This window comes from Mixophyes fleayi, unplaced genomic scaffold, assembly GCF_038048845.1.
Source record: "Mixophyes fleayi isolate aMixFle1 unplaced genomic scaffold, aMixFle1.hap1 Scaffold_1507, whole genome shotgun sequence".
Lineage (NCBI taxonomy): Eukaryota > Metazoa > Chordata > Amphibia > Anura > Limnodynastidae > Mixophyes > Mixophyes fleayi.
In genome coordinates this window covers 24,137-41,293 of record NW_027445956.1, presented here as the reverse complement: position 1 = coordinate 41,293, position 17,157 = coordinate 24,137, and the positions used below count along the sequence as shown (strand labels likewise).

General features: G+C 48.1%; 5 protein-coding genes across 7 annotated transcripts; 2 read left to right on the top strand and 3 right to left on the bottom strand.

The window, feature by feature from the left end:
• Positions 1-9,333: 9,333 nt before the first annotated feature.
• On the bottom strand, positions 9,334-9,816 carry LOC142114785 (histone H4). The gene has a single exon (XM_075194065.1). It carries the CDS (start codon positions 9,740-9,742, stop codon positions 9,431-9,433), a length of 312 nt encoding a protein of 103 aa, XP_075050166.1. The 5' UTR covers positions 9,743-9,816; the 3' UTR covers positions 9,334-9,430.
• A 996-nt stretch (positions 9,817-10,812) lies between these two features.
• On the top strand, positions 10,813-11,545 carry LOC142114795 (histone H1-like). Of its 3 annotated transcripts, none has more exons than XM_075194078.1 (2): positions 10,813-11,391; positions 11,455-11,545. In XM_075194078.1, the coding sequence occupies exons 1-2, from the start codon at positions 10,813-10,815 to the stop codon at positions 11,491-11,493; spliced, it is 618 nt and encodes a 205-aa protein (XP_075050179.1). In that variant the 3' UTR covers positions 11,494-11,545. The 3 variants fall into 3 exon arrangements, with proteins under 3 accessions (XP_075050179.1, XP_075050178.1, XP_075050177.1); XM_075194077.1 differs by having other exon boundaries at positions 11,440-11,545; XM_075194076.1 differs by having other exon boundaries at positions 10,813-11,545.
• A 398-nt stretch (positions 11,546-11,943) lies between these two features.
• Positions 11,944-12,465, bottom strand: LOC142114787 (histone H2A type 1-like). The gene has a single exon (XM_075194067.1). It carries the CDS (start codon positions 12,386-12,388, stop codon positions 11,996-11,998), a length of 393 nt encoding a protein of 130 aa, XP_075050168.1. The 5' UTR covers positions 12,389-12,465; the 3' UTR covers positions 11,944-11,995.
• Positions 12,466-12,664: 199 nt separating this feature from the next.
• On the top strand, positions 12,665-13,117 carry LOC142114803 (histone H2B 1.1). The gene has a single exon (XM_075194092.1). The coding sequence runs from the start codon at positions 12,690-12,692 to the stop codon at positions 13,068-13,070; it is 381 nt and encodes a 126-aa protein (XP_075050193.1). The 5' UTR covers positions 12,665-12,689; the 3' UTR covers positions 13,071-13,117.
• Positions 13,118-13,579: 462 nt separating this feature from the next.
• On the bottom strand, positions 13,580-14,044 carry LOC142114802 (histone H3). The gene has a single exon (XM_075194091.1). The coding sequence runs from the start codon at positions 14,040-14,042 to the stop codon at positions 13,632-13,634; it is 411 nt and encodes a 136-aa protein (XP_075050192.1). The 5' UTR covers positions 14,043-14,044; the 3' UTR covers positions 13,580-13,631.
• Positions 14,045-17,157: the final 3,113 nt, after the last annotated feature.

The following is a 17,157-nucleotide window of genomic DNA, read 5'->3' as shown; positions in this document are numbered from 1 at the left end:
AGAGGCAGGTACTTAAAACAGTGTACAAGGTGCAGTTCTAATTAGCATCAGACAAGGAGATTAACTCCTTCAGGCATGTTGCAGAGTTCAGGTGCAGGACAGCAGCAGCACCTCTGATGGATTATAGGTACTGCTGCCAGATACAAAACAAAGGCAGTCATAACATACCCCCCCCCCCTTTAAGGAGCGGATTCCAGACGCTCCATACATGCTCCCTTCAGGTTTTTCTCCTCTTCTTTTTCTTTTTATAAGATCTCCCTGGAGACACAATTGGGCTCTTCTCTAATGGAGTACAGAGAAGACCCGATTCTTCAGAAGCAGAAGAATTGTAAAGTTTGTCCACTAACTCTCTAGTATCCTCCACAAATTCAATTTCAGAGTCTGAGTCCCAGCCTAGAGTCGGGATAGGACCTTTTATTTTATCACCCGATGATGATATGCCCAAAAAGCCAGTCACCAAGGTTGGTGTTTGTTGTGACTGAAGTGGCAAAGCAAAGGTTTTTCCATTCTTGTTAACCTTCTCCCTAGGTGACCTAGACTGTCTGATGGAAGACACATTCATAGAGGTCTTATGGACAAGTGCAGGAACTGACGCACAGGCTGGAACGGGCACAGACAAATCGTAATCAAATGACTTGACTGTGGATGGAGTCTACTTCTGACAAACAGTATTAACAGTCCATGGTATTATGAATAATGGGGTCATCTGAATTTAGTAATGAGAAGTCCCAGGTTTGTGGCTCCCCTCTAAAACACATAATAATTGAACCCACTTGGTTAAATTGATCAACAAAATAAACCGGACAATCTTGAAACTGTTTCATGGAAAGTTTGAGTACCATAACAAACTGTTTGATGTCTCCATCAAAGAAGACTGGAGGAGGATCTGATGACTCGGAAAAGGCTTTTGGGCATTCAGGCTCAATAGCAGTCTCTGGAGAGTACCCAGCTTGTGCAGCAGTCTCTGGAGAGTCCTCAACTGGAACGGCAGAGCAGGAGTCCCGACTGGGATGGCAAGTTAGGCACACTTGATGGGAAGCCCGTACTGGGCACAGAACTCTGACTGGATTGCACTGTGAGATGTCTCAGAGCAGACAGCACTATGAGATGCCTCAGAGCAGACAGCACTGTGAGATGCCTCAGAGCAAACAGCACTGTGAGATGCCTCAATGCAGAAAGTACCAAGTGGTAACTCGGGCTGAACCGCATGGACAGTCAACTCGGGCTGAAACGCATGGGCAGGCAACTCGGGCTGGACCGCATGGACAAGCAACTCGGGCTGGACCGCATGTACAGGCAACTCGGGCTGAACCGCATGGAGAGGCAACCCGGGCTGAACCGCATGGACAGGCAACTCGATAGGGGACTGGAGGTACAGGGCCCTCTCTGGAACGGGCTGGAGGGACAGGGCCCTCTCTGGAACAGGCTGTAGGGACAGGGTCCTCTCTGGAATGGGCTGGAGGGACAGAGCCCTCTCTGGAGGAGACTGTAAGGGCAGCGCCCCCTCTGGAGCTGAAGACTCAGGAGTAGAGGCAGCGGCTGAAGCCCAGGGAGTAGAGGCAGCGGCTGAAGACCCGGGAGTAGAGGCAGCGGCTAAAGACCCGGGAGTAGAGGCAGCGGCTGAAGACTCGGGAGTAGAGGGAGCAGACTCAGGACCGGACACAGTGGACTCAGGACCGGACACAGCGGACTCAGGACTGAAGGCAGAGGCTGGCACCTCGGAACAGGAGGCAATGGCCGGAGACCCAGTGCCGGCGGTAGCTGGAACTGGCATCACAGGATAGGCAGTAGCTGGAACTGACACCGCAGGACAGGCGGCAACTGGAACTGGCACCGCAGGACAGACGGCAACTGGAACTGGCACCGCAGGACAGGTGGCAACTGGAACTGGCACCGCAGGACAGGTGGCAACTGGAACTGGCAGATTAGGCTGAAGTAAAGCAACAGGAGGTGCTGTGCAGAACAATCTAGGGTCTGGAGAGGAGCACACTGAAGGCTGCTCCATAGGATGTTGTGGTCTGCGGAGCGGACAACTTTGTAAGAGATGTTCGCCACTGGCACAGTAGAGGCATAGTTTACCAATCCTTCTGCGCCATCGTTCCTCCTCAGTGAGAGGGGGATGCAGGTAGCTTGGTCGTTTAGAATCCCTAATGGTAGGGACCGCTGGCAATATCATAGATGCAGCACCAATGTCAGAAAAAGTTCTGGGAGAATTCTCTGCAGTCTGAATGCTTTCATTAGAGGAGTTTGTTGCTTTAAAATCAGAATTAGTGTTGAAATTACTTATCACAGCAGCAGGAATAGTTTTGAGTAGTTCTTGGAGTAAAATGGATAGTTGTATGATTTGGTAACAGAGATGAACAATGTCCATTTGCAGCATTTGTAATTGTGGATTTACAGACATGTCTAATAGCCAAACACATAGTTCAATGCAACAACACTAGGAATTTCAGGACTAAGTCAGAGGGTGTGCAATCAGCAGGCCCAGATTGTATGGCAGTTCATCATGTTATGAATCCCAGTGCAGTCACAAAGTGCAACAGAAGTGTAAGGCAAAGTGCATTTATTCAGGTTAATATATTAACAAAGATAACTGAAATAAACGGATAACAGGTTCCAAAAGAGACTGTATAGTAAAATGGCAGGAACAAGTATGATAAGTTTACCCCAGTCCAGAAGGCACAAGGATGTCCAGGAAAGCAGACAGAGTCCAGGGATCAAATAGAGACCAGAAAAACAAATCCAAATAGCCAGGCAGATATCAAGCAAATAGGCGAGGTCCAGAAGTCTGTCCAAAAGGTCAGGGCAACAGGTAAAACAGCGTGGTCCAAGGTACAGGCAAATGATTTGGGGTCTCAGGCAAGCAGGCAAGGTCCAAGGTAAAGGCAGGGGCAGGGCCATCTTTTCCATTGGGCACGGTGGGCAGCTGCCCGGGGGCCCCCACGAGCAAGTGGGCCCCATAGGCACTTCTCTTAATGAGAATAAATAATCCTGCAAAAGAAAAAAAAACAACAAAAGAAAAACTACATGGGTCACTGAGCAAGTACATCTATCAATCTCTATATATCTAGATCTATATCTGTATCTGTATACATCTAAATATCTATATCTATATATATATCTATATATATGGGCCCCGGTGCACTGCTTTTCCCGGGGGCCCATAATGTTGTTAAGATGGCCCTGTGCAGGGGTCATACACAGAAGTTCAGTCCAGCAGGTATACCAAATAGCACAGGAGCAGGTTAGCAGCAGCCAAGAACAAATGGATGAACTGCTCAGAGCACAGCTAGAGGCAGGTACTTAAAGCAGTGCAACAGGTGCAGTTCTAATTAGCATCAGACAAGGAGATTAACTCCTTCAGGCATGTTGCAGAGTTCAGGAGCAGGACAGTAGCAGCACCTCTGATGGATTATAGGTTCTGCTGCCAGATAAAAAACAAAGACAGTCATAACATCCATTTATCTAATTAATTGCTCTTCCGTTCTGGTGATCTTGGGGCATACCTGGCTGCAGCTCCACAGTCCGGTCATCGATTGGAACAAGGGAGACATCATTCATTGGAGTCCTTCTTGTTCTTCATCCTGCTTATCTGTGCCTGTTCGTCTGCTCCAGGTTCCTCTAGATCAGCTTCCGTCACCCTACAATAAGTTTTCTGATGTATTCCCTAAGCAGTCAGCTGACACGCTACCTCCTCATCATGATTATGATTGCACTATTGACATAGATCCTGGCTCTAAAACTCCCAAAAGGGAGACTGTACTCTCTCTCGTTACCAGAAACACATTCCATGGAGGAGTATATTAAGGATAACCTTAAAATGGGCTTTATTAGGCCTTCTAAATCCCCGGTAGGAGCCAGGTTCTTCTTTGTGACTAAAAAAGGACGGTTCTCTTCGACCTTGAATTGACTTTAGTGGGTTAAATACAATCACATCAGAAACACCTACCCACTTCCACTCATATCAGTCCTTTTTTTTTATAAACTCAGAAGTGCTTCAGTATTCACCAAGATTGATCTACGAGGAGCATACAACCTTATACGTATCAAGGACAGGGATGAAGGGAAGACCGCATTCAACACCCACTCAGGTCACTATGAGTACCTGTCCATGCCTTTTCGTTTATGCAACACACATGCTGTCTTTCAGGATCTAATAAGCGATGTTCTATGAGAGTTATTAGGGCGCTTTGTCATGTTATACCTGATATATTCTTCATTCGTGGACCAACACCGCCTTCACGTGAAACATGTCCTTTCTAAACTTCTGCAACATCAACTCATTGCCAAGCTAGAAAAGTGTGAATTTGAGATCCATAAGGTCTCATTTCTAGGCTATATTTCTAGGATGGGTTACTCATGGATCCCAGCAAGGTCCAAGCAGTCTTAGATTGGGTATGCCCAACCAATCTGAAGGCCGTACAAAGATTCCTAGGCTTTAGAATTATTACCTGATATTTATTAATTCCTTCTTGGACCTGGTAGCTCCTCTAACTGCCCTAATCTGCCAAACGTCTAAATTCCAGATAAGCACGCTGGGCCTTGTTTTCTACCCGCTTCAAGTTTATTATTTCTTACAGACCTGGTTCCAAGAATGTTTAAGCGGATGCACGGACGCACTCTCCCGCCGCTTTATGACCTCTCATGCCCCTTCCACTGTTCCGCTCTCTACAGTTCCTTCATCCTCAATTCATTTAGGATTGACCCAGGATTTGGGTGCTGCTCTCCACCATTTCCAAAGAATTGCTCCTCCTTAGACTCCTTCAGATAAATTGTTTGTACCAGTCCATCTCAGGAAGGCTGTACTATCTGAGGCTCATGACAACAAGATTGCCGGACATCCTGGAGTTTTCAAAACCACTGAAGTCCTCCTGCGCACAGTTTTGTGGCCCTATTTGGCCACTGATTTTAAAGAGTTTGCACTCTCATGTAGAGATTGTGCTAGAAACAAGAGTATCAGAAGCTCTCCGTCGGGTCAAATAATGTCGTTGTCCACTCCAAGTAAACCTTGGTCACATCTGTCGATGGACCTCATTGTAGATTTACCCTGGTCACCCGGTCACAAAACAATCTGGGTGGTGGTAGATGAATTTAACAAGATGGCCCACTTTATCGCTTTGGCAGGTCTACCCAATGCCCGAACTCTGGCATCACTATTCATTCGCTATATCTTCCATCTCCACGGTCTGCCTGAAGATATTGATTCTGATCGTGGGTCTCAGTTCATGGCTCAGTTTTGGAGATCTTTCTGCAACCACCTTGACATCAACATCAGTCTGTCTTTTGCCTACCATCCACAGTCAAACAGAAAAAGTCAATCAGTCATTGGAACAATTCATCTTATTATATTTTTCCAAATGCCATAACAATTGATCTTCTTTACTTCCGTGGGACGAATTTGCCTATAATAACTCTTGCCATTTTTCCACCCGCACATCTCCATTCTTTTGCAACTATGGCCTCCATCCCAGGTCTAATTCTCTTGCTTCAATCAACTCTTCTGGTTCTCCTGGGGTACGCCAAACAGCCTCCCATCTCACAATTATTTGGAAGAAGTTCCATTCCGCCCTGCTTCAGGCCACCTCTCGGTCAATTTTTTTTGCAGATCGTCATTTCAGGAACTGTTCTCTTAAGGTGTGAGACAAAGTCTGGTTGTCCACCCGGAATATTAGGCTCAAACAACCCTGCAATAAATTGGGACCTAGGTTCATTAGACCGTTTTCTATTGTTAAAAAAAGTTAACCCTGTTGCCTTCAGGCTGAAGATTCCACCTTCTTTGAGAATCCCTAATATGTTTTACTGTTCCCTCCTGAAACTTGTTGTCTCGTCCTCCAAGTTTGAGACTCCTGAACAACCCAAACCCCGACCAGTCAACTTGCATGGTTCTCATGAATTTATTGTGGAGAAATTCTCGACTCCAAGAGGATTCAGGGACAAACCCATTTTCTGGTGCATCCGAAGGGATCCAGTCCAGAAGAACGCTCTTGGGTTCCTGAGAGGCGCCTGCACGCTGACAGACTGCTCAATAGATTATTGAAACAATTCCCTGGAAAACTTGGTTTTTGAGGTTCCTTGATCCCTCCTCAAGGGGGGGGGGGGGTGGGAAGTACTGTAACGGGTCGTGGTGGTCCCTCAGGTCACCGCAACTATCCATGCCCGCAGGAAGTGTCCAGGCTGTCTCCATGCCGGGACGTCACTTCCTGTATCACCCCGGCCGTTGCCTAGACAACAGTCGGGACGCTGTGAGTGATAGTGCCGGGTCTCAGGATTAGGGGCAACCAGGCACGTGCGCAAGTAATTGAATTAATTAATCAGCTTCTGGGGCTGATTATCATGCTGTCCTCTCTGTTTTGACATTGGTCAGTGTCTGTTTATAAGGCAGTGAGGGCTTAGCCTCCCTGCAGGTTATAGTTCCTGTTTTCTGTGTCTTAGCCTGCTGCTGTGCTTGGCTTTGTTCTTGTGGATTTGATTCTTGCCTGTTGCCCTGACCCTTGCTTTGTTCCTGCTTTATCCCAGTCTGCTGCCATTCCTGACCTTGACCATGATATCTGCTCTGGACCCAGACCTTGGCCTGTCTTTTTACCACGCTAGACTCTACACCACATTACTCTACGCTACGGTACGTTCATACACCTGTACCACCGCGAGAATAAGTCCTGGGGGCATCCGAGTACCTTTGAGCATAACAAGCTCTACGTGGAAGGCGGCTGCTAGAGGTGAGGAACTCTCTACCTGATTCTACAGGTTGAATATAAGACCGTTAGTCGTAACACTTCCATCGTACATTCGTAGTTGACTTCTTTGTCCTCTTTTTCACTGTTCGCTGAACACCTAAATTGTCCACCAGTAGCGGTGTTGCATAATGCCCCTCAAGGGGAGCCGCGTTGTTCCAATAACGTGCCGTCTAGGGATATCACCGGATGACGTCATCCACACGCAGTTCGATGGACCGTGATGCAACCGGAACCAAAGTGTCGCCAGTCCTGGCTCTTAAACTCCCACTGTTTTGTCCTTTGTAGTCCCTATAAAGAGAGTCTAAGACCACACGTAACTTGCAATCCGGTTGCTGGGGCTACCCAAGATTGTCCTCAGGGGCCTTATGGGAGGCAGGATAGCGGGCAAGGCCCTGTGGGGCTGTCTCCTACTAGGACTGGAAGAGGGGTCTGGATGACCGTATCTTTGGCAGGTGGGGGATTTGCTACATCCTCAATGTGTGGGAACATGAACCAGAAGTCCTCCATCACCACCAGTGGGTCAACTTGTTCTTCCGCAATTGGTACCACCAAGTGTGATTCTGAAAATAAACAGGGTCGCAGCATATTCCTGTGCTGTACTGTCACCCGTCCATCTCCATGTTCGGGCACTATATCATGCACCGGCCATCTGGATACATGTGCCTTCAGACTACGTACGGTGTTACCTGTCAGCGATCACTCAACTTGTAGCTCAGCCTCTTCATGCATACCTGCACCCTCTGTCCCAAGCGTCATGCTCCTGACGTTGCTAGCGACAGACCTTGGTGCAACCGTTTGCTAACCACATTGTGAGCTACCCCCAACTGGTGGTTACTGCTGCTAGACACAGCTGGTTGGTTCCATTTTCTTCATTATCAGGGGATGTGAGTGAGTGATAGGTCTTGCATCTCCCTTCCCTGGCAGTTGAACACTAAAATTTACGGTGTGTACCCAGTGGTGTATTGAACGCAGTTGTTATAAAACTATGCCACTTCTTGCACACATTTAACCCTTGTTACTCAGTGTCTCGACTTATCCCAAGCACATCTTCCTCCTCCAGGTCCAAAGACTCTGGCCTAAGCCACTGATCTGTCCCGTAAGGATCTCACCTGGTTCTGGTGGTGGGGTAGACAGCAGTACACAGTTCCTGGATGTCCCATTGGAACTCATTAGTGCGGTCACTCAGCTAGAGTGGAGGTTGACACTGTCATGTAGCAAAGTATGAGGCAACAGGGGAGAAATTGGGCCACGCATATGTGCAAAATAGTGGTAGCAGAGTTGTTGTCTGACATTCGTTGGGTGACTTCCCCAACCCCAAATCCCCAATTGCAAGTAACCCATTGGCAGACGGGGCTTCTCGATGCCTATCTCCTGGTTAACCCTGTGGCTGGCTGTCTGACTGGTTTGCTGGCTGTCGAGATTATGAGCCAAATATATGAAATGTGATATCAGGGATAAAGTTGCCTGTACTACTATGTGACATGTAGTGGAATGCAAAGCAACCTCATCTATGACATAACTTTAAAGCTGCAATGAACCGCTATAGGAGACAAAAGCTTTCACTGTAAACAATGTCCTGTCATTGAAGTAACTCTTAACACATAACAAGACACCAGGGATCCAGATCAGAGAGGGGGGCTGCCAATCACACACAAAGGGACCATGTGATCCGAGAGCGCATGCATGTTTCCTATAATCCACATAAGAAAAATCTAATCCTTCCTAAATATACTTCCTATAATTGATATTAATACTTAACAAACATGTGTCCATTATTTATGAATATAATTTCTCCCCCTAATCTTCGCTCCTAATAAAGAGAGAACAATGTTATACAGCTAATATGTCAGTTATACAGCTAATATGTCACAATACAAAAACAGGACTAACATCTGTATTGAGGCACATTGTAACAGTCTCTCTTAGAATGCAGGGAAGTGTACAGACTGAAACAAAGAACAGATTTAATATACAGTGTCAAATCACATATTATATTTACTATGTATCATAACCGCTGCATGAACAGTGGCAATCACATCTCCATTTTCACAGTGCTACATTGTCCCATGCTATGAATTAAAACTATTGTATGTATGATTAAAACAAATACCCAGTTCTGTGGTGAATGCTTTCTGCTGTCCTTTGAAATGTAAGAGGGAATGAGCCAGGCTGACTTAAACTTTACTTTCATTCATGCCATCTCCCTGCTCTTACCAGACCTCACATATATTATAAAGTCTGCACCAAGATATCAATTATAGGGACACATATTTAGAGTTTTCTGGAAAGATAATATATTGTTCAAATCGTGAGTTGCACCGTTTAATGTTTTACACAGACTGCAATACCACTGGTCACATTTACTCAGCAAAGGTATCTGTGCAAGATGTAATTATTATATAATCTGGTATGCTTTACAATCGTGCATTGTTACCAGCAGGACGCGATAGTCTCTTATTAACAAACTTTTCTAAGGCAACACTGACACGCAGCGATCACCTTTGCATATGTTTCAAATAGCTAATCGTGTATCCTCGAGGATACAAAAGTTAAACAGATCACCGATATATAGTGGGGAGAATTCCACACATTCTACCGAGTACTAGGGCAATATTACAGCTCTCTAATGGAAGAGATGGGCGGCCCTGAAAAGGACCTTTGTGTGTGTAATGAAATTAGACGAGAGGAGTCAGTGCTCAGCCTCCGAATCCATACAGAGTACGGCCCTGTCTCTTCAGAGCATAGACCACATCCATAGCGGTGACAGTCTTCCGCTTGGCGTGCTCAGTGTAGGTGACGGCGTCCCGGATGACGTTCTCCAGGAAAACCTTCAGCACCCCACGGGTCTCTTCATAAATGAGGCCAGAAATACGCTTTACACCTCCTCTACGAGCCAGGCGGCGGATCGCGGGCTTTGTGATACCCTGGATATTATCCCGCAAGACTTTCCTGTGCCTCTTGGCGCCTCCTTTTCCGAGTCCTTTACCGCCTTTCCCTCTGCCAGACATGTTCAAAGGTAATCTTCTTTCCGTCTACAACAAACGAACTAAGTTACACGCTAGACAAGCTGTCCTTTTATACAGGAGAGGCGGACCTGATTGGGAACTTGAGGGAAATAGGGGAGGAGCACCAAGCAACAGGTTCCTGAGTCATACCAACACTGCCAGTTTTCAGGCCGTTGTAGTACAATTATATTTTGGTCCTGTAATGTCAATCAGGGCGACCTTTTGTTGTTAGAACGCAGAACGTAGATGTGTTCGGTTAACTCAGTATATGTTTCTGTTTTCTGAGCTCTCAGGCTGGGAATAAAGCGCTGCTTGCACTTTCACTCACTTTCTGTACCAGTCTGTGACCATTTATTCAGCGGCGGTGGCTGCATTCTGCATGCTCCGTGTTCAAACTGCCGTGTGACCATCCTTTCAGTGTTGTCTGGTAGGAGACTGTCGCAAATGTTAAATCGGGAATAGTGATTACTGGACATATTCAGAGCTGACGATTGTGGTGCATGACTGTATGCCTGTCAGTATGGAACATCTGTGTAACGTGACAGTCTCACAGGAGTCTGAAGGTTTAAAAAGGTAGAAATAAGACGTGAGAAGTGAAACATGACATAAAAGGAGAAGTAGGAAGGTTTACTCTGCTCAGTCACTGGGGGATCCGGGAGCTTTCTTTGGGCGCATCCACGTATTTGATCATAAGTTAAGATACAGAGAGGAGATTTAGGGAGATGGGGGTGTTGGGTGTATTTTCAGTGTATTTGCCCGGGGTTCCTCAATATAAAAAGTCTACACACGACGAAAGGGCGTCACAATGTGCTGATGAAATAAAGGACAACGAGCCGGTATTATTACACTTCATATTAAACTCATTTCTTTCAGCCATAGAAACACAAAGCGGGAGCCGACATTCTAGAACGGCGTCCATGAGGATAATGGGCGTGGTAACAATACCCCCGGAATCTGCGCACATGATTGGCTCTTCACCACAGCCAATGGCTTCGCATTCCTGGGCTCTATATAACAACTCAGTTGATGATTATCTGCATGTAAAAGTTTTGTTTCTATTTGGTGCACGGAAAATGTCAGAGACAGCTCCCGCCGCAGCGCCCGCTGCTCCAGCAGAGGCCCCCGTCAAGGGAAAGCGTCAGCCGAAGAAAGCAGCTGCAGGAAGCTCCAAGAAGGGCAACAAAACGTCCGGTCCAAGCGTGTCTGAGCAGATTGTTAAATGCGTGTCCGCATCCAAGGAGCGCAGCGGTGTTTCCCTGGCCGCCCTGAAGAAGACCCTCGCTGCTGGAGGTTACGATGTGGAGAAGAATAACAGCCGCCTGAAAGTGGCGCTCAAGAGCTTGGTGACGAAAGAGACCCTGATCCAGGTGAAAGGCAGCGGCGCCTCCGGTTCCTTCAAGCTGAACAAGAAGCAGCTGGAGAGCAAGGATAAGGCAGCTAAGAAGAAGGTGGCGGTGGTTAAACCCAAGAAAGCGGCAGCCAAGAAAGTGCCCAAGTCCCCGAAGAAGTCTCCCAGCGCAGCCAAGAGCCCGAAAAAGGCCAAGAAACCGGCAGCAGCCAAGAAAGCAGTAAAAAGCCCTAAGAAGCCGAAACCTGCTGTGAAACCCAAGAAGGCGGCCAAGAGCCCGGCTAAAAAGGCAGCTAAGCCCAAAGTGGCTAAGAGTCCGGCTAAAAAGGCAGCTAAGCCCAAAGTAGCCAAGAGCCCGGCTAAAAAGGCAGCTAAGCCGAAGAAGGCTGCTCCTAAGAAGAAGTAACTTGGAGCCGCACTCCTGTCAATCACACAAAGGCTCTTTTCAGAGCCACCCACTCGGTCTCGACAGAGCTATATAGTATATATCCCCCTCCACACACACTTTTCTGTTACTCTATGGGGGTGGATGTGTGCGCTATGAAGCTGAGCTCTAGAGTAGCTGTTTCTTTCCGGCGGTGGTGCGAGAAAAGAGATTATAGCCGTATATACTGACTCCTGCCGTCTTATTATAAAGTGTCTGCAGCTTGTTTAAACGTAACGTCAGTGCACCGTGACAGTGCCATATATGGTTCACTTTTGTTTAATAGACGACACCGCCAATCTGGATGGGGGAGTTTAGTTCAACTGTGTCCGTTATCTAACGAGCATTACAATGTAACCTCGTCTAACTCGAGTTAACACACAGCTAAAGCGGGATGTTATAGTCGTGGATCAGCTCTTTAGGGACGGGGTGGGTGGCTCTGAAAAGAGCCTTTGTGTTGTGGGGACAATTATCCAGCAGGAAATTACTTGCTCTTGGTTGGTTTATGGCTCTCGGTTTTCTTGGGCAGTAGGACGGCCTGGATGTTGGGCAGGACTCCTCCTTGGGCGATAGTCACCCCACCGAGTAGCTTGTTGAGCTCTTCATCGTTGCGCACAGCCAGCTGTAGGTGACGGGGGATGATGCGGGTCTTCTTGTTATCACGGGCGGCATTCCCAGCCAGCTCCAGAATCTCAGCAGTCAGGTACTCCAGCACCGCTGCCAGATACACCGGGGCGCCAGCTCCCACACGCTCCGCATAGTTCCCCTTCCTCAGCAGACGGTGAACGCGACCGACCGGGAATTGGAGACCGGCTCGAGATGAGCGAGTCTTGGCCTTAGCACGGGTCTTACCGCCCTGTTTGCCTCTTCCAGACATTTCAACTTATGTGTAAGTCAATCTACAACAATAAGGCTATCTGTCCCGCCTCCGTATATTTATACGCTGTAGGGACAGACACCCTTCTCTCATTGGTCCGCTATCAAATTAGCTAGTGCCGCTCAAGTTCAAACAAACACCAATCCGCAGCAGCGGGTGGGATTTGACATCGCACAACATCCAGTAGTGCACAGAGCAGACTGTGGGTCTCATTTACATGGGCTGCCTATAAATAGAGCGGCTGTGGGAGGTATCAGGAACAGTTTCTGCACATTGTGATTGGGATCGTTTTGTCGCTATAATGCCTGAACCAGCCAAGTCTGCCCCAGCAGCCAAAAAGGGCTCAAAGAAAGCCGTCACCAAGACCCAGAAGAAAGATGGCAAGAAGCGGAGAAAGAGCAGGAAGGAGAGTTATGCTATTTATGTCTACAAGGTGCTGAAGCAGGTCCACCCCGACACCGGCATCTCCTCTAAGGCCATGGGCATCATGAACTCCTTCGTCAACGACATCTTTGAGCGCATTGCTGGAGAAGCTTCCCGCCTGGCTCACTACAACAAGCGCTCCACCATCACCTCCAGGGAGATCCAGACCGCCGTACGTCTGCTGCTGCCCGGAGAGCTGGCCAAGCACGCCGTGTCCGAGGGCACCAAGGCCGTCACCAAATACACCAGCGCCAAATAATTCACCCGTGATATCCTGAGACCACAAAGGCTCTTTTCAGAGCCACCCACCTTCTCTCTGATCGGGCTGTATTCACATTCCCTGTAAGTCATGGATAACAGGTTTTCCTATACTGTACCACCACCATCCCCTGTACGAATGTTTATTACAATACATACAATTCTACCAGCCAACGTTCTAAATAAGCCGACTTCAATTTAATATTTTGTCTGTCTTGCAGTATCTATTTAACGGCTTGTAGAATGAATCCGCTCTCGCCCATTGGGTAACCCAGACGTACTTTAGTTACTCTAGGAATCAGTATAGACCCAGGCAATGTTTCGTCCTGCACCGAAGGGAGAACTGTTGTTAAAATGAATTTTAGGGACGTTACAGTAACACTTAAAAAAACGGGATAACTTTTAAAACAGGTTTTAGATCTCAACATGTATAAAGCACCCGCCCCTCCCAGGTCATATAATGTCGGAAAGCTGGGTAGATGGGAGGATACAGCTCGTTCGAATGCGCATTTGGTGGCTCTGAAAAGAGCCTTTGTGCTGTGTACGTAGGAGGGACGAGTATCTATGCTCTCTCCCCTCGGATCCTGCGGGCCAGCTGGATGTCTTTGGGCATGATGGTCACTCTCTTGGCGTGGATGGCGCACAGGTTGGTGTCCTCGAAGAGCCCCACCAGATAAGCCTCGCTGGCCTCTTGCAGAGCCATGACTGCTGAGCTCTGGAAGCGCAGGTCGGTCTTGAAGTCCTGGGCGATCTCACGTACTAAGCGCTGGAAGGGCAACTTGCGGATCAGCAGCTCGGTGGACTTCTGGTAGCGGCGGATCTCTCGCAGAGCAACAGTGCCGGGACGGTAGCGGTGAGGCTTCTTCACGCCGCCAGTAGCTGGGGCGCTTTTCCTGGCAGCTTTGGTCGCCAGCTGCTTGCGGGGAGCTTTCCCGCCGGTGGACTTGCGAGCGGTTTGCTTAGTTCTAGCCATTATTCAAAATTATAATGAATATTAAAGACGGCAGCTTAACAATCCTATTTATACATAGCGCTGCACGATGATTGGATGAGTTAAGCATTCCCCCCTCCTTTGATTGGCTTAAAATAAACTGTGGACTATTTCAAATTAACCCGCCAGTAGTAACGTACTTCCCAGATCAACGGTATACTAAGTCTTATTAGCAACTCGGGAATGAATTTGAGCGGGAAAGCATTACTTTGTTTCCACGCAGCGTTCAAACAGATGTTATATTTACTGTGTGGGAAAAACAGCCACCATTAACCCCATGCTCACCACCAGTTATTGGGATCCGCCGATCATTTGTTGCCACCGAACAGCCAGAAATTGCAGTCAACACTTTCTTCACATTTTAGTTTTTTCTTATTTTTATTGGTATTCTCTTAAAACTAAGCCGATATCAATCCATCACACAAGTACCCAGCAGCATCAATAAAGGTCCAGTACCCGTTGGAGTCCCCCTGTTCTCTGAAATATGCCAGTCACACTTCTCCAAAATGCTCCACGTGTATAGTATAACCATGTATGTCACCGTGCCATTAGAATATGGTCTCTCAGGGTTATATCATAGGACAAAAGGTTTCCCTTTCTGAGGCAGGTGATAGCTTGGCAAATAAGGTTGCTTTTGGGCCAGTCAGTAAGCTGGCAACAAACATGGGCTATGCGTTACCCTGGTATCCTCACAGATGCCAAGCAATATAGAGCAGACAGATTACCTTTTATCCAGAGACACATAAAATAACACAACTTAAGTTTTCACATGTAACATAATTTGTGGGCAGTGTTAGAGCACAGTTACAATCTTTTTGTTCCTTTTTAAGCTAAACTGTGGTCATCATAAACACGCACAACTCTTTGTTCCCTCATGCTCCCCTCCCCTTCTCATATACCCCTCCTCCACTCCATGCAGTCCTTCCATTCCCTCTCCTTTATCTACCCTCTGTCTCTCACCATGGGGTATATTTAAGAAAGCATGATAGTGCTCTTACCGGCAAATTAAGCTTCCTGGGTGTCCTCCGCAAATTTATGAAAGGTGCATTGCAGCAGATATCGTGGATATCTGCTGCTTTGCACTCATCTTCGTTTTTAGGAGTAGTTGACATTCAACAGTATGGTGACTGCTCCCAGCTCAAATCTAACAAGTTCCGAAAAAATCCAATGCTGTCATCTCTGCTCCGAAGAGCAGAGCTGGGCAGCGCATGTGTGGAGGGATCACAGGATCCCTCCCTGTCACTTACAGCTCTATCTCTGCAACGATAGTTGCAGAGACAGAGCAGGGATCTCTGTGCGCATGTGCAGTTCTTCGAAATGCACATGCGCAATTGAAGGATGAAGAGAACGAGGAGTAGATCCGGAGACAGCGCTTCCGAAGAGGGGGGGTAAGTATGATTTTTTTGTAATCACAGAAACAGCAGTTTTTCGAAACAGCTGTTCCTATGATCTGTTGTTCATAAATTTGAGAAATAGTTCAATCCTTATCCATGCGATAAGGATTGATAACTATTTCTCACTTTTGCCGATGATTGATAAATGCGCCCCATGTCTCCTTGCTCAAGTCCTATACCCATCCTCACCCCCAGCTCCCCCCGTCCTACCCTAATCACAACCCACCTCCCCGCTCAAGTAACCCTGCCAATCTCATCCATATCTCCCCACTTCCCTCCCTCGCTTTCTCCTGTGCCCTCTGGAACTGCAGTGTCATGTGCAATAAACTGCCCTCTGTCCGCAACCTCTTCATCTCCATCTCTCTTAGGGGTCTATTATTACCCTACGCTTTTTCAGTATAAACTTTTCAATCCCCATCCCATAGATGCGGATTCAAAAGTTTCTCAAATTTATTAACTCTCCGTTGGTGCCCCCTTTGGTTCCTTCCACTTACCTTGTCTTCCGATCAGCACCTGTAAGACAAGAGAGACAGCACAATGACAGCCCTTCCCAACACCTCTGTTACTTACCCGATCCAGAGGGACCGCTATGGAACTCACCACACCGGACGTTACCTTAGACCGACCACTCTCACGTCCTGAGACGCTGTGCCCCACAGGCCTGCGCCCGCGGCCGTTAAGCCCGTCTTGTCCTGAACTTGGGTGCCCTTCCGGACGGATGGATGGGGTTCTATAAACCGCTCCAGAACTCTTCTTAGTACCTACTTAGGAACCGAGTGTTCCGTACTCTACGTCAGGTCCTAGCGTCCTGCTAAAAGAGTAATTGGTACTCACTTGTTCCGCGCAGGAAACTCAGCTTGACCCGCCTTCTTCGGGTCTTCCAGGCTCTCCAACCGCCGGCGCCTCTTCTCCTGTTTGGCGCTGTCAAAGGCTGCTTTGCGGGGGCGCTCTTAGCCCTTACAAGGGCTCCCCACCGACGATCTCTGCTCCGGCGTCTTGCTTGAAGTCTTCGGGCATCAGGGTAGCTCACAGCCCTTACAAGGGCTCCCTAACGCTTCCGCCGCTGCTGGACGTCTGGACGCGCCGCTGCTGGACGTCTGGACGCGACGTCCTCCTACTTCCCCTCCGCCGCCGCACAGCCCTCGCGTTAGCGCCCGGCGACAGAAAAAGCCGCGGGCACACTGACGATATCAGCCGTTGCCGCGAGCCCTGATTGGCTAGCGGTGGCACCAGTAGTTTGAATGGCCGGAGGCGAGCCAGGATTGGTTCGCCGACCCGGCCGCTGATTGGCCAGCAGCGGGAAGTAAGCCGGGATTGGCTCATTTGCCCGCTGCCACCGGGACCTTTCCAGGGAGGAATGAATACTCACCGCTGGACTGGTGAGTAGCTTTGTCCTGCGCCTCCCTCTCGGCCGCCTTGTCGCCGGGGCACTTCTCCACACTGCTCACCCCTCTTTCAATCCCTTTGCGCATGCTTCGACCGGTGACCTCGGGCATGCGCACAGAAATCCCTGAATGAAGAACATGCGGAAAGTGACATGGAGGGATCATGTGATCCCTTCACACATGCGCTGTGCAGCTCTGCTCTTCTGAGCAGAGCTGTTTTCAGTGAAAGTTTTCAATCATGTTAATGTTCGCCAGCTTCAGATGGCGTATATTAACATGGTTGAAAGCTAAGTTTCGGTCACTGTTGCATAGAGTTAC